The sequence below is a fragment of the Bos indicus genome, chromosome 26 (genome assembly GCF_029378745.1).
Source record: "Bos indicus isolate NIAB-ARS_2022 breed Sahiwal x Tharparkar chromosome 26, NIAB-ARS_B.indTharparkar_mat_pri_1.0, whole genome shotgun sequence".
Classification (NCBI taxonomy): domain Eukaryota; kingdom Metazoa; phylum Chordata; class Mammalia; order Artiodactyla; family Bovidae; genus Bos; species Bos indicus.
In genome coordinates, this window is record NC_091785.1 from 23,794,434 (window position 1) to 23,807,393 (window position 12,960).

The 12,960-nt window shown below is 39.0% G+C and overlaps 1 protein-coding gene across 2 annotated transcripts in view; it reads right to left on the reverse strand.

Annotated features, from left to right (window-relative positions):
• Positions 1-9,644, reverse strand: part of PCGF6 (polycomb group ring finger 6) — a 32,014-nt gene extending 22,370 nt beyond the window's left edge. The window contains exons 1-7 of one of the 2 annotated variants that reach the window (XM_070780758.1): positions 8,945-9,644; positions 8,134-8,233; positions 7,945-8,041; positions 7,098-7,153; positions 6,938-6,997; positions 5,908-6,016; positions 906-933 (exon numbers count right to left, since the gene is read on the reverse strand). In XM_070780758.1, coding sequence (XP_070636859.1) covers positions 906-933; positions 5,908-6,016; positions 6,938-6,997; positions 7,098-7,153; positions 7,945-8,041; positions 8,134-8,233; positions 8,945-9,307 — 813 coding nt within the window. In that variant the 5' untranslated portion in view covers positions 9,308-9,644. The remainder of the gene's footprint in view (positions 1-905; positions 934-5,907; positions 6,017-6,937; positions 6,998-7,097; positions 7,154-7,944; positions 8,042-8,133; positions 8,234-8,944) is intronic. The other variant, XM_019953159.2, reaches the window with a different exon arrangement.
• Positions 9,645-12,960: the final 3,316 nt, after the last annotated feature.

Consider the following 12,960-nt stretch of genomic DNA (forward strand, 5'->3'; position numbering starts at 1 on the left):
ATGCTGCTTTCCCACCCACCACACTATGAAAGGACTTCCTAAAGTTTATCACCGTAAGTTTGGTATTTTACAACTTAGAAGAGGTTAAAAGTTACCAAACCTAACACTGCATCCCCTCCATCACAATGATCTCTGGGAAAAACCTATAGTATACTTTGTCCAAAAAAGTACTCATCTATTCCTATGCGTCAACTCACGTCCCTTAAGCCACTAGAGTCACAAAACAAAACACTATGCCCAACCAGGTATAATTCACCCATATTTTCGTGTAGACTTTGACAAAGTCACTGAAAATCTAAGCAGATGAAAGTCAGTTATTTCTTTATATTTTTATAATCCCAAGTAACTCTAAGGCCTGATTTACCCCCTTTAAAAAAGTCTCCTTTTCCTGAGTGACTCATACTACAGGAGCTGCACAGTGTGCAATCGCACCTGTGAAACCGAAGCCTTTAAGACAACTCTGAACTTAAGAATTCATTCTTACTGCTAAAGTTTCACTAAATGATTGAAGCGAAAAGTTGAGGCAAGTTAATCTGAACCAAAGATGTTACATGAAAATGAAATTATAAGTTCATATTTAACTCTAAATGCCAACTATGCAAAAAATGCTTTGAAATATTTTTTAATCACCAAATCAGTACAGCATTTGGCTTCACTTTTAAAAATTGCTCACTTATTTTTCTTTAAACCATTGTTGTGAAATAATAATAAATCCCTACTTAATAACTCTTTTCTCAAAAATCTATTATAGGAGAGCATTATTGAATATACTCCAAATTTCAACAAGTTTTATTTCTAAAATACTTTTTATTGTTACCAAAGACAGTCTCCACACGATTGTTAATCTTAAATTTGTGTCTTATAGGGCCCTCTTGTAAAGCAAATGAAAAATAAAAGTAAAATACCTTAAAATGTCCTGTGCCTTCATTAGCACTGAAAAATGAAAGCAAAATTAATCAATTTTAAACTACATATTTAATCATATAACACAGAAAAATAACATAATATAAATATTTGAGAAACATCAATTTAATCTTAAAACACAGTCACCTAATCCTTTATGAAATGAACAGATACAGTTAATTGTCATATCTGCCACCTAGTGGTAAGGTAAAGGCAGTTTTATACCATAGTTTATTTTGCTTTATATATTTTCTTCCAGGAATCAAAAGCATAGTCTTAATATTTAGATTCCCCCACATATAGCATTCTAACATTTTCCAGTTTAAAGTAAAACGTCTTTTTCTTTATCATAATTAATGTGCTTTTTTCTCAACAGTAACATTTACAAGATAGAGTCCTTACAAGAAAGCTGCTACTTTTCCTCGTTTTACTTGTAGCATAATCACCTGGGCATGATTTACTCAATTTGTCTTTCCCCTACAAGGACAAAGACTTTTGATTAAATCAATTACTCATATCATGAAGAGACAAGGAACAAACTTTTTTGAGCATGTACTATGCACCAGGAGTTATATTAAGTCTTCATATATTACGAATGTTTTTCATTCAGTCCTCACAGTAGCCCTGTAAATCAGGCACTAGAATCTCCAGGATATGGATAAGGAAAACTAAGCTCAGAGATGATGAATAACTTACTTAGGGTTACAGAGCCAGGAAGTAATAAAGCTGGGTTTCAAACACAGGTGTACATATCAAGGCCCACATTCCTTTTTTTTTTTTTGCCACGCTGCCCAGGATCATAGCTCCCTGAACAGAGATCAAACTTGGGCCATGGGCTGTGGCAGTGAGAGTTGCAGAGTCCTAACCACTGGACCACCAGGGAATTCTTAAAGCCCACATTCTTTCTTTCCCATCATGTGAAGAATAGGCAAAATCACAATAGCATCATCTAGAGTATTCTTATAATACAAATATAAAGACATTAAAATATACAAGTTTTAACTATAAAGTATGTTATATTGACATAAATATAAAACATCATTTATGTATACATATTATATATAGAATTTAAACCTAAGATTATAACATAATCTTAAGAGTTATAAAATATTCTCAGGAATTCCCTGGTGGTCCAGTGGTTAGGACTCTGCTTTCACTGCCAAGGGTGTGGGTTCAATCCCTGGCTGAAGAACTATGATCCAGCAAGCCATACAGCCAAAAAATAAGTAACATCAAATAAAGTAAAACAGCCTCTTCTTCATCATAAGAATTATCTCTATAGAATCCATGATGCATGGGCATGTGGCTTCTGGTTAAACGTCTAAAGAGATAGCTTCTTAGTGACAAGTCAGTTCATTCCATTTGTGGGCAACTTTGGAAAAGACTCTGATGCTGGGAGGGATTGGGGGCAGGAGGAGAAGGGGACAACAGAGGATGAGATGGCTGGATGGCATCACTGACTCGATGGACGTGAGTCTCAGTGAACTCCGGGAGTTGGTGATGGACAGGGAGGCCTGGCGTGCTGTGATTCATGGGGTCGCAAAGACTCCGACACGACTGAGCGACTGATCTGATCTGATCTGATCTCAGAAACCACTTGCTTGCACTGAATCAAATGTTTCTTCCCGTAACATACCTACTGGTCCTAGTTTCACCTTTTGGTGCTCTTGCGAATTAGATTCAGTTTTTCTGCCACCGCACATGACATGGTTTTCACACCTTTTACTGTTCTGATTACACCTCCATTTACCAACCACTCTCTTAAAATGTAGTGCCCGGAGCTGAACATAAGACCCTAGTTGGCTAGCATAGCATACAGTGAAATAGCAAGTCTCTGGTTTACTAAACACCACTGAGCTTAAGATTACATTAAATTTTTGCCGTGTCTTCTATCATATACTCTCATGTGAGTCTATTTTCTTTACCAGGCAGATGTTGTACATATTATAGCACCAGACTAACCTTTATTTCTGAATGAGACTGCATTATTTCAATATGCATATATTATAGTAGTTTAGACATGTGAGGAATACCGCATGTAGATTCTTATGACAATCCTGTGAGTTGGTATTATAATCTCTAACTTAGAAATATGGAAACCGATGACCAGAGGAGTTAAGCTACATCCTAAGGGTTACATACCTTGAGTTATGTTTTTTCTGTATACACTATACTGCCTAAGATTATTTCTTTTTATAATTTCCTACCTTACACATAGAAACTGGAAAACAAAAAGAAGTACTGTACAAGACTATCTTAAGATCACAAAAGATGCACACCAAATTTGGAGGTGGAGTGGGGAATCTCACTTGATGCTCATTCCAGCGGTTGAAAAACCACTGTCCATAGGCTGAACCCAGCTCAGTATTTTTGCTCCTCCAATTCAAGCAGGGTCATTAGCTGGATCAAATTTACCCTTATACTTGCATCAGGTTAAAAATCTCACCTGCAATTTGTCCTACCATGAAAGAGCTTCCTATGGCTTACCCTCAGTAGCCTGACTTCAGGGGTAACACCACGCTTTTCAATGTAATAAACATGTGGGGATTTAACTCTGAGGACTGGTGACTTCAAAAGGACTTCTTGCCACATTGGAAGCTTTCTTCCCCATAACCATTTGAAAACAGATAAAAGACTATTTTCTGATGTAGACAGATTACCCATCATAATCAACAACATACAAAGGTCAGTTCTCTCATTTTACAGACAGGGAAGCTGAAGAAGCTAAAAACTACAAGTTACATGAGGGCAAGGGCCATGGCTGACTTATCCAAATTACATTCCCAACAGTTAGCAGATTGCTGTGCTGGTACACAGCAGCACCTTAATAAGCATCTAATGCATTAACAGAAAGTGGTTAGTTCAATTTTACAAAGCTATATAACAAAGGAGTTAGGACTTAAATAGAGATCTTATTCCAAGTGAGGGCTTCTTTTTTTCTACAGCAGGGAATGTGTTAAAAATGGAACAGCCCTGGTAAATGGTAATGACTACTTTGAATACTGTGGTCAAGCATGTCATGATTAAGTACTGATTTGTGCTGCTGGCAGAGGCAGAGATAATGTAGCACACTTGGCACATATTTGCCATCTTTACATTACTGCCACTTTTCAAAAAAGGTTTAAAAAAAGTTCCTATTGTGCATTAGTGGAAAAGGTTACATTTCTTCAAAATAATGTTTCAGAAATACAAATTCCCTTCAATTTTCAATTTTAATTAACTAGACTTATTAAAAATCAAGTTACATGGTAAAAAGTCAAACACAATGAAAAGTAAGACTTTTTCTGATCCTAGATTCATAAACTCCAATGCCCTTTTATAGAAGTAACTGCTATCAACATTTTCTTAAATGTCCTTTCAGAAATGGTCTATCCTTGTTGTGGGGGGAAATATATACATATACACACACATATGTCCACCACCCCCTTTCTTAAAAGACATAAATGAGCACATCCTATATATTCTCTTCTACATCTTATTTTTTTCACTTAAGAAAGTGAATTTTGGCAATTGTTCCATACTAGCACGTATGTTACTAGCACATGCTCATGTTCCACATACCATTAATTTACTAGTTCCTTTTTGGACATTTAGGCTGGAACACATTCTTTACAGAAAGTGCTGTTTTAAAGTTTGGTATTATATGATTTCTTATTCTTCTAAAGAGATCTTTATTTCATTTATCACAAAACACTACTATGTGGGCTCAGTGGAGGCATAAGAAAGGTTTCTCACCTCTCAGGGATCCATAATATTTGAGAACACAGAATGAGTACATAAAGAGATAAATACAACATAGTACAAGCTAGATACTAAATAAATAATACAGGCAACCTAGAGTTATAAGGAGGAAGTGACTGAGAAGTCAAATAGTCATCAGGGACATAAAATAGAAGATCCAGATTTTCCAAGAAAAGCATTTTAGTTTATCCCGCAAACCATGTAATTATTTCAAAAACTAGTTTGATACAGGCCAACTCTGTGATGACAGTTGGTCTAACACTGCTGCAATATAATGGAGTACACTATATGTTACAGTGTTGGAAAGAAGCAATTTATATGAATTAGAGAGATATTCAATTTTTGGAAAATAATTTGGCAAAACCAAGTAAAGTTGAAGTTGAACATATCCTGCTGCTGCTGCTAAGTCACTTCAGTCGTGTCCGACTCTGTGTGACCCCATAGACGGCAGCCACCAGGCTCCCCCGTCCCTGGGACTCTCCAGGAAAGAACACTGGAGTGGGGTGCCATTTCCTTCTCCAATGCATGAAAGTGAAAAGTGAAAGTGAAGTCGCTCAGTTGTGTCCGACTCTTAGCGACCCCATGGACTGCAGCCTTCCAGGCTCCTCCATCCATGGGCTTTTCCAAGCAAAGTACTGGAGTGGGGTGCCATTGCCTTCTCCGGAACATATCCTAAGACTCAACAAATCTACACTCTTAGAGAACTATCTCACAAAGACACAAGGAGATCTGTAAAAAATGTTTAAAGTGACACTGTGTACAATAGCAAAAAAATTTAGAAACAACCTAAGTGCTCCAAAGTACAAGCAAAGATAAATTATGGTATGTTTATTTTAATGGAACACCCAGTGAAAATGAGTGAACTAGTTATACATTTTAACATGGATGAATCACAGTGCTAAGTGAAAAAAGTTGGAAAACAGTATGACACCATTTAAGGTTTTTAAATGGACAAAAACAATTCTACATATTGTTTAGGAATACATACACATGTGGTAAACACATAAAAAAATGCATGGGAATGATAATCATTACTTTTAGGAGAGCAGTTATTAACCTCTAAGGGAAGCAGGGAATGAATAGGGAGAGGTAGCCAAGTGCCTTCTGCCATAATAGCAAGGTTGATTTTGAAAGCCAGATGATAGAGATATAAGTAGTTATTGTGCTACTCTCTAGTACCTTAGCTCAGGATGATTTTGTAACTGCTGGGACTTTAAAATTTCTTTATTTTAAAGTTTAGAGGTAGAGGTTTAGGGTACTCACCCAATAAACTCTAGTAATAAAGACATGTCAAGTTCAGGTGGAATACGAAACACTGATTCTAAGACTTTCTTAGTTCTTCCTTTGCTTGAAGGGACTGGCTGTGGAACAGCTATTTGATAGCCAAACAAAAAAGTTGAGTTAGAATAAAAACTTCATAAATTGAGGTATCTGAAAAATAATTACACAGATTTAACTATGATGACTATTTAAAAGATCATAAAGCACTCACTCTCCCTTTTTCAAATAACATTAGCTAAACTGTCAAAGCCAGTGAAATTAGTGACAAGCCTGGGGAGTGCTCCACAGTGGAAGGCAGACATATGTGGCTGGTTTATCAGGGCCACAAAGAAAGCTCAGCATAAAAGCAACAATAGCTGTGGGTAATCCTTAATAAGCACTACTATGTGCCAGGCCTCATGCTCAGCACTTTTTATATGCACTATTGTATTTAACCCTGATTATGATTCCATGGCGTAGGTACCACTGCTTTTTTTTTTTTAATTGAAGTACTTTACGTACTTTAACTGTAAAGAAAATGAGATTCAATTTAATGAGATTAGGCAATTTGCCTAAAGTCACCCACATAGTAAGTGGAAGAATGAGGATTTAAACTCAAATCTAACTTCCATACTGTGACATTACCATCACCATAAAAACTAGTTTTTGAGCAGTTACTATGTTCCAGGCACTGTTTTAAGTGCTTCACATTACTTAGTGAGTCCTTACAACAACTTTATAAAGTGCTACAATTATCCCTGCTTTATAGAAGAAGAAACTGAAACACTGAAGTCATCTGTCCAAGTTATAGACCTAATAAGGTGGCAGAGCCAGAATCACAATCCAGCTCCAGAGCCTCTACTCGTCAAGCCTTACAAATTGGGTTACAGTAAGTCACTGCCTTCAAAATCTTACTCTCTCTTTGATCAAAAAATAACCAGCTATCACCAAAAAAGAACCTCAAAGGGAGTGAATTTTATTAAGTTAGTATTTTTTAATCTATAAATACATTATGATATACACCCAGACTTACCAGGTTTAGGTACTTCTAGACCTCTTTCTTTATAGAAATCATGCATTTGCTTTTTTTCTCCTAAAAAATGATAAAACACAGACTAAATTACACTTAAAATATAACTAGTAGAGTCAGAAGAGATTCGGGGATTTACAACTAGGTAATAAAATAAACTTACTTTCCTCTAGATTGATCACTAATTTGTACACTATGTCTTGTAACTGTCGGTCCAACCTAATAAAAGGAAAGGATGGAGAATACCTCAGAATTCAGAAAAAGCATTTGGTAAAGTGAATGATGCTCTTTGTGTGTAACTGTTTTCTGTTAGGAGTGAATATCTCCTTTCTCAGAGGTGAGTTACTTTTAGGTAGCACTAATGGTTCTCTTCTAAGAGAAACTCAAGTAATTACACATTGTCATAATTACAAGTAATTATAGACTCTTGAACAGTTTGCTAAATTGTTCCATGTGAACTGGTCTTATTTCCCAAATAAGAATGTGAGTTTGAGGGCAGAGACAGTACTTAAAAATTCTGTGTATCATCTGCAAAATACTCTCCTGTGAAGTAATAAAAACATAATAGTATTTGCTAAACAAATGAAAGCAGTCCACTTTTAGTGTTTTTCTTTCCTTAGCAAACTGAGCATGAAATGAAAATTTGATTAATAAGCCACAATGACTTATGACAGATAGGTTTTTCTAAAGAGGCCAGTTATTTCAGTTATTTTAAAAACAGAATTCTAGATACACAGAAAATGACAAGTCTAAATTAGCATCATCAACTTCAGTGATGGAATTTAAATCCTCAAGAAAAGAGGTCTGTACCTTTTTTTTTTTCTTTTAAGGTTTACAGCAGACGTCACAGTGCCTGGTATACAGTAAGTGCTCTGTATGTATTTCTTTAAAGAATATGCATTTCCCTTTCTCGTCATTTTGAGATAGGTCAAGAATTTACTACCAACTACACAATTTCAATCTTTCAGAAAAAGTATACCTATTATATAAATGTTACTTATTTTTCTTACCTTATGTTGTAAAGAGGTTGTGTCTGATGTACTACAATGTTGCATTTTGGACATCTGTTGCTATAGTAAAAGTGTCTGACAATGCAGCTTTTACAAACTGTTGGGAAAAAAATATTGGAATTAGAATGTTTTCAAGACATTTCAAAAACTTAATATATTATTTGGAAATGTAATGAACTATATGCTTACATGTATGAAGACATTCTGTAATGGTAGTTGCATCTATTAAATAACCTTTGCAAATGGAACACAAGATGTACGGAGTCAGCTCAGAGAGATTGATCAGGCGCTGCAAATGCAATGGAAATAGGTTACAAATCCTTGCCAAGTCATACGTCCTAAATTTTTTTTGTCAACAATGTGTAGTTTACTTTGCAACATGGAAACATGTTCTAATACCTCAGACCCTTCAAATACTCTCAAAGTTACAATAATACAATATGAACCAATGTTTCAAAAAGATCTCATTCTTTTTGGAGCTACTGTATATTGCCAGATGAAGGACATCTTACTTTATGAATTATCACAAAATGGACAAACTTTCCAGATACTGGTGTTTAATACACAAATTCTGACTGGCTGGGTATACTGTCTGAATTAATGAAGTACGCGCTGCCCCAATTAAAAAAAAAAATCTTCCCAATTAGAGATTGACTAGGTGGGGAAGGGTTTCCCCCACACTCTCAACATTCTGTAGAACTGGACTGTACTCCCAGCCACTGTAAGCTTCTAGAAGGCAGGAGAACAGTACCCTTGGCGCCTACATCCCTGGCACGCAGTAGCTTCAATAATGAGTGAGTCGGACCCAGAGAGCTTAAGTGACTGCCGGAATCTTACAAAATGAGTTGGCAGGGACAGAAGGCCAGTCCGCGCCACGAGCAGGCAGCGCAAGGAGAGGCGAGGGTGGACTCCAATGCCAAAGGATGCAGCGGCGAGCGGGGACATCCGGCCCGGCCCTAACGGCGGAGGGCCGGCGTGGTCAAACAGGGGCTATCAATACCTCCTCTTCGTCCTCGGAGTCCGGCCGGCCCCCCTCCAGCCTCAGCGAGAAGTGGCTCATCTCTTCCTCCTCTTCCTCCTCTTCTTCTTCCTCCAGGTCCTCATCTTCTTCCAACTCCTCGTCCTCGTCCTCGAAGCGGCCCCTCAAGCGGCCCAGGCTGCGCTCCGGCTCCAGCTCAGGGGGCCGGGAGCCCGAGCAGCCGGGATCCCCCGCCTCGGGTAGGGGCGGCGGGCCCTCCTCACCCGCTGCGGGTGCCGGAGTGAGGGCAGGCGGGGAGACGGGAGGCGGCGGCGGCATGGTTGCGGCTCCCTCGGCCTTGGCAGCGCCCGCGTTGCCTGCGGTTACCGCCGGGAGCCCCTCCATGCCGTAGGTAGAGAACAGATGAGGCGAGACCAGGTGGCTGGATAGCGCGGGAGTTCCGTCCGCCTGCCTGAGCTGCCAACGCGCAGGCGCTAAAGGCCTGCAGGGCCCGCTGGGAAATGTGGTTCACCGCCCCTCACCTAAGCCGGGCAGTAGGCGGAGCCACTCAGGTATATGGGGCGGGGCTTGCAGGCCACAACTTAGAATAACCTCACCCATTTTATACTTCGAAAGACTGATGCGCTCTACACTGCTTCTAAAAATGACGGAATTGGTTCCTTGGAGAAGGCAAAGGCACCCCACTCCAGTACTCTTGCCTGGAAAATCCCATGGATGGAGGAGCCTGGTGGGCTGGCGTCTATGGGGTCGCACAGAGTCGGACACGACTGAAGCGACTTAGCAGCAGCAGCAGCAGCAGCAGACAACAATATTCTGTTTGCATCAGATGCGCGGAGCCCTGAAATAGTTGGTATAACGATGTTCCATTATGAATAATAATGATTTCAACTTGAGTACCAGTGATGTTCTGTGCAAGAATATTTCCATTAGGAAGTATGAAGTTTCTACTTTGAAATATGTAAGTTTATTTGGAGGAATTAATGCTTGTATTGCCACACGGTGGAAATTTAATCATAATTCAAAGGCCATTTGTGATTCCCCATCACATAAAGGAAAGTTCATTCTATTTAATTCAGCAAATATTTATTGAGGGCCTGCTGAAGAAGGAACTGAGACCTACCAATGCGTCCCAATCCCCCAATCTTATTAGAAGAGAGATTTGGAGCTGGTGTACTTTATTCTTGGAAAGATATTGGCGACTAATGTCGTGAAGTTTGGGAGCCATATTCAGAGAGGACTCAAATGTCCCTTAACGAAATAATGCTGTGGGAAGTGACATCTGTGACAGAATGTGTTGTCACCGAGTAAAATTAATGCTGACTTGGGAGTGGTGTACATACTTCTCAGGGAACTGGTGAAGATATCAAATTCCTATGCTCATTTGGGTAAAACTGAGCTGGATTTGGTGCTGAAACCAAAAAACTTACATTGGGACTCAAACCCCTAGGTTAGAACTTTAAATGCTGCCAAAACTCAGACTGAGACTTGAATCCATGGTGTTTTAACTGAGATCACACATCTGGTCTCAGGACTTAGTGAAGCTCAGTTTCTTCTTTTTTAAAAAAATGTATTTATTTATTTTTGGCTGTGCTGAGTTTTTGTTGCTACACCGACTTTTCTCTAGGTGTGGCAAGCAGGTCTACTCTTTAGTTAGGGGGTGCAGGCTTCTCATTGCAGTAGCTGCTCTTGTTGCAGAGCATGGGCTATAGGGTGAGGGTTTCAATTGTTGTGGCACATGGGCTCAGTAATTGTGGCGTACAGGCTTGGTTGCTCCATGGTGTGGGGGGTCTTCCTGGACCAGGGATTGAACCTGTGTCTCCTGCATTGGCAGGTGAATTCTTTACCACTGAGCCAAAAAGGAAGCCCTGAAGCTCAGGTTCTTTATGTCTTATGCAGAAAGAATTAAGTGAAAGACAAAGTGATAGGTAAGAGGTGAGTTTATTTAGAGAGAAACGCACTCTATAACCAGACTGTGGGCCATCTCAGACAGCAAAATATGGGGTGGTTGTTTTTATGGACTGAGTAATTTCATAGGCTAACAAATAGGAGGATTATTCCAACTATCAATATTTTGGAGAAGGGGTAGAGATTTCCAGGAATTGGGCCACCACCCAGTTACAGTCAACCTGGAAACAGACGTGGTGTATGTGGGTTTGTCATTTAGCATGCTAATGTATTGCGATGAGTGTGTGATGAGGCTCAAGGCCTACTGGAAGTCTAATCTACTCTCTTGGACCTAGTTGGTTCTAACCACTTCTGGTTATATCTTCAAGGGCTGTGTCATTCCTTTAGAGGTTGTGCCTTGCCCCCTTCCATCCTGTTTCAGTCCCCATCCATGGCTCCTGAACTGGGCCTCACCTCTCTCTTTGAAGTCCCCAAAGTCTGATCAAGCCTGAGATATGGAGGTTTGCAAGATCCAAGAAGACATGGAAGGAAGGAAGAAAATGTCTCCTCCTGTAAGGAGTGTAGAGTCTCGAGGAAGAAGGTTGGGAACTGGACTATAACACTGAAAGAGGATGGTTGAAGAAACTGAAAGAGACAGACCCAGATACCCAAGGTGCTCTCCTTAAAAGGCCTAAAACTGCAAAAGCCTCCACGTAATTATGTTAAAAGCCATAGTGTTTAACCCTGATTGACATTGTAAAAGCTATCTGACAAAAGAATTGCTTGTACTGTGCATTTCACTAATATAATTTTAAATTAGTATTGTATAAAATATTAATAACAATGTTAATAAAGTTTTACTTTATGTAAAGAATATGAAATATTGAAAACCCTAAAATTTTTAAAAATACAGTCAAGAATTGCAGTATTTTCAAAGCTGATAAGCTGAGTAAATTATGAGCTTGCATTACTGCCACAGGGGCGTGTCAGTATAGTTGGTAAACTAAAATATCTGCAGCCTTTGTCAGTTCTTTGGTATGATAGCTATTTTTTTTTAATTTAAATCACTTATTTATTTGTTGTCCACACCATGTGGCATGTGGGATCTTATTCCCATACCAGGGGTTGAAGCAGCGTCCCTTGCAGTGGAGTGGCAGAGTCTTAACCACTGGACCATCATGGAGGTCCCATGATGGCTCGTTTTACGTGTCAACTTGGCTAGGCTATAATACAGTTATTCAAAAGCTTATGTAGGTGTTACTATGAAAGTATTTTGTACATGTGATTAACATTACAATCAGTAACTAAGTAAAAGATACTATCCTTTATAATTTGAATGGACTGTATCCAATAAGTTAAAGAGCCTTAGAAGCAAAACCAAGATTTCTCTGAGGAAGAAATTCTTTCTATAGACTGCATCATCAGCCCATGCACAGGAGTTTCCATTCTGTTGGCCTGGTATGGGAATTTCAGACTCTGCTTAGCAAGCACTCACAATCATATAAGGGAATTCCTTGTAATAATAAATCTCATATATATATATATTTATCTCCTACTGATTATGTCTCTTTGGTAGAACCCTGACTTATACATATGGCAAATGGCCTAATTATGTGATGTTTATAATATGCAGGCCTTCCACAATGTATCTCTTTTGTCAAATGAGAATTTCTTGTACTCCATTGTGATCATGTGTGTTACCACATCCAAGTTATATCTGGAGCACTTTTCTGGGATCTTTACATTTTGATAAGGCAACACAACTGAGTCATGCCCTAGACTGAACCAGAACTTCACTCTCACCCTGGATGCTATCTTGTTAGAATGGTATAAATGTAAACAGCAAAAATGGATCTAGTACAACTAGTAATTCTAGTCCATATATCATGATTAGTTGTAGACAATGTAAAATATCAATATTAGAAGGTTTTTTTGTTTGTTTGTTTTGTCAGGGGAGAGAGGTTTGCTTTGATATTTCAAACAGACATATCTAGGGGCTTCCCCGGTGGCTCAGTGGTTAAGAATCCACCTGCCAATGCAGGAGACACGGGTTCAGTCCCTAATTCGGGAAGATCCCACATGCCATAGAGCAACTAAACCCATGCATCACAACTGTTGAGCCTGTGCCCTAGAGCCTGGGAGCCACAGCTACT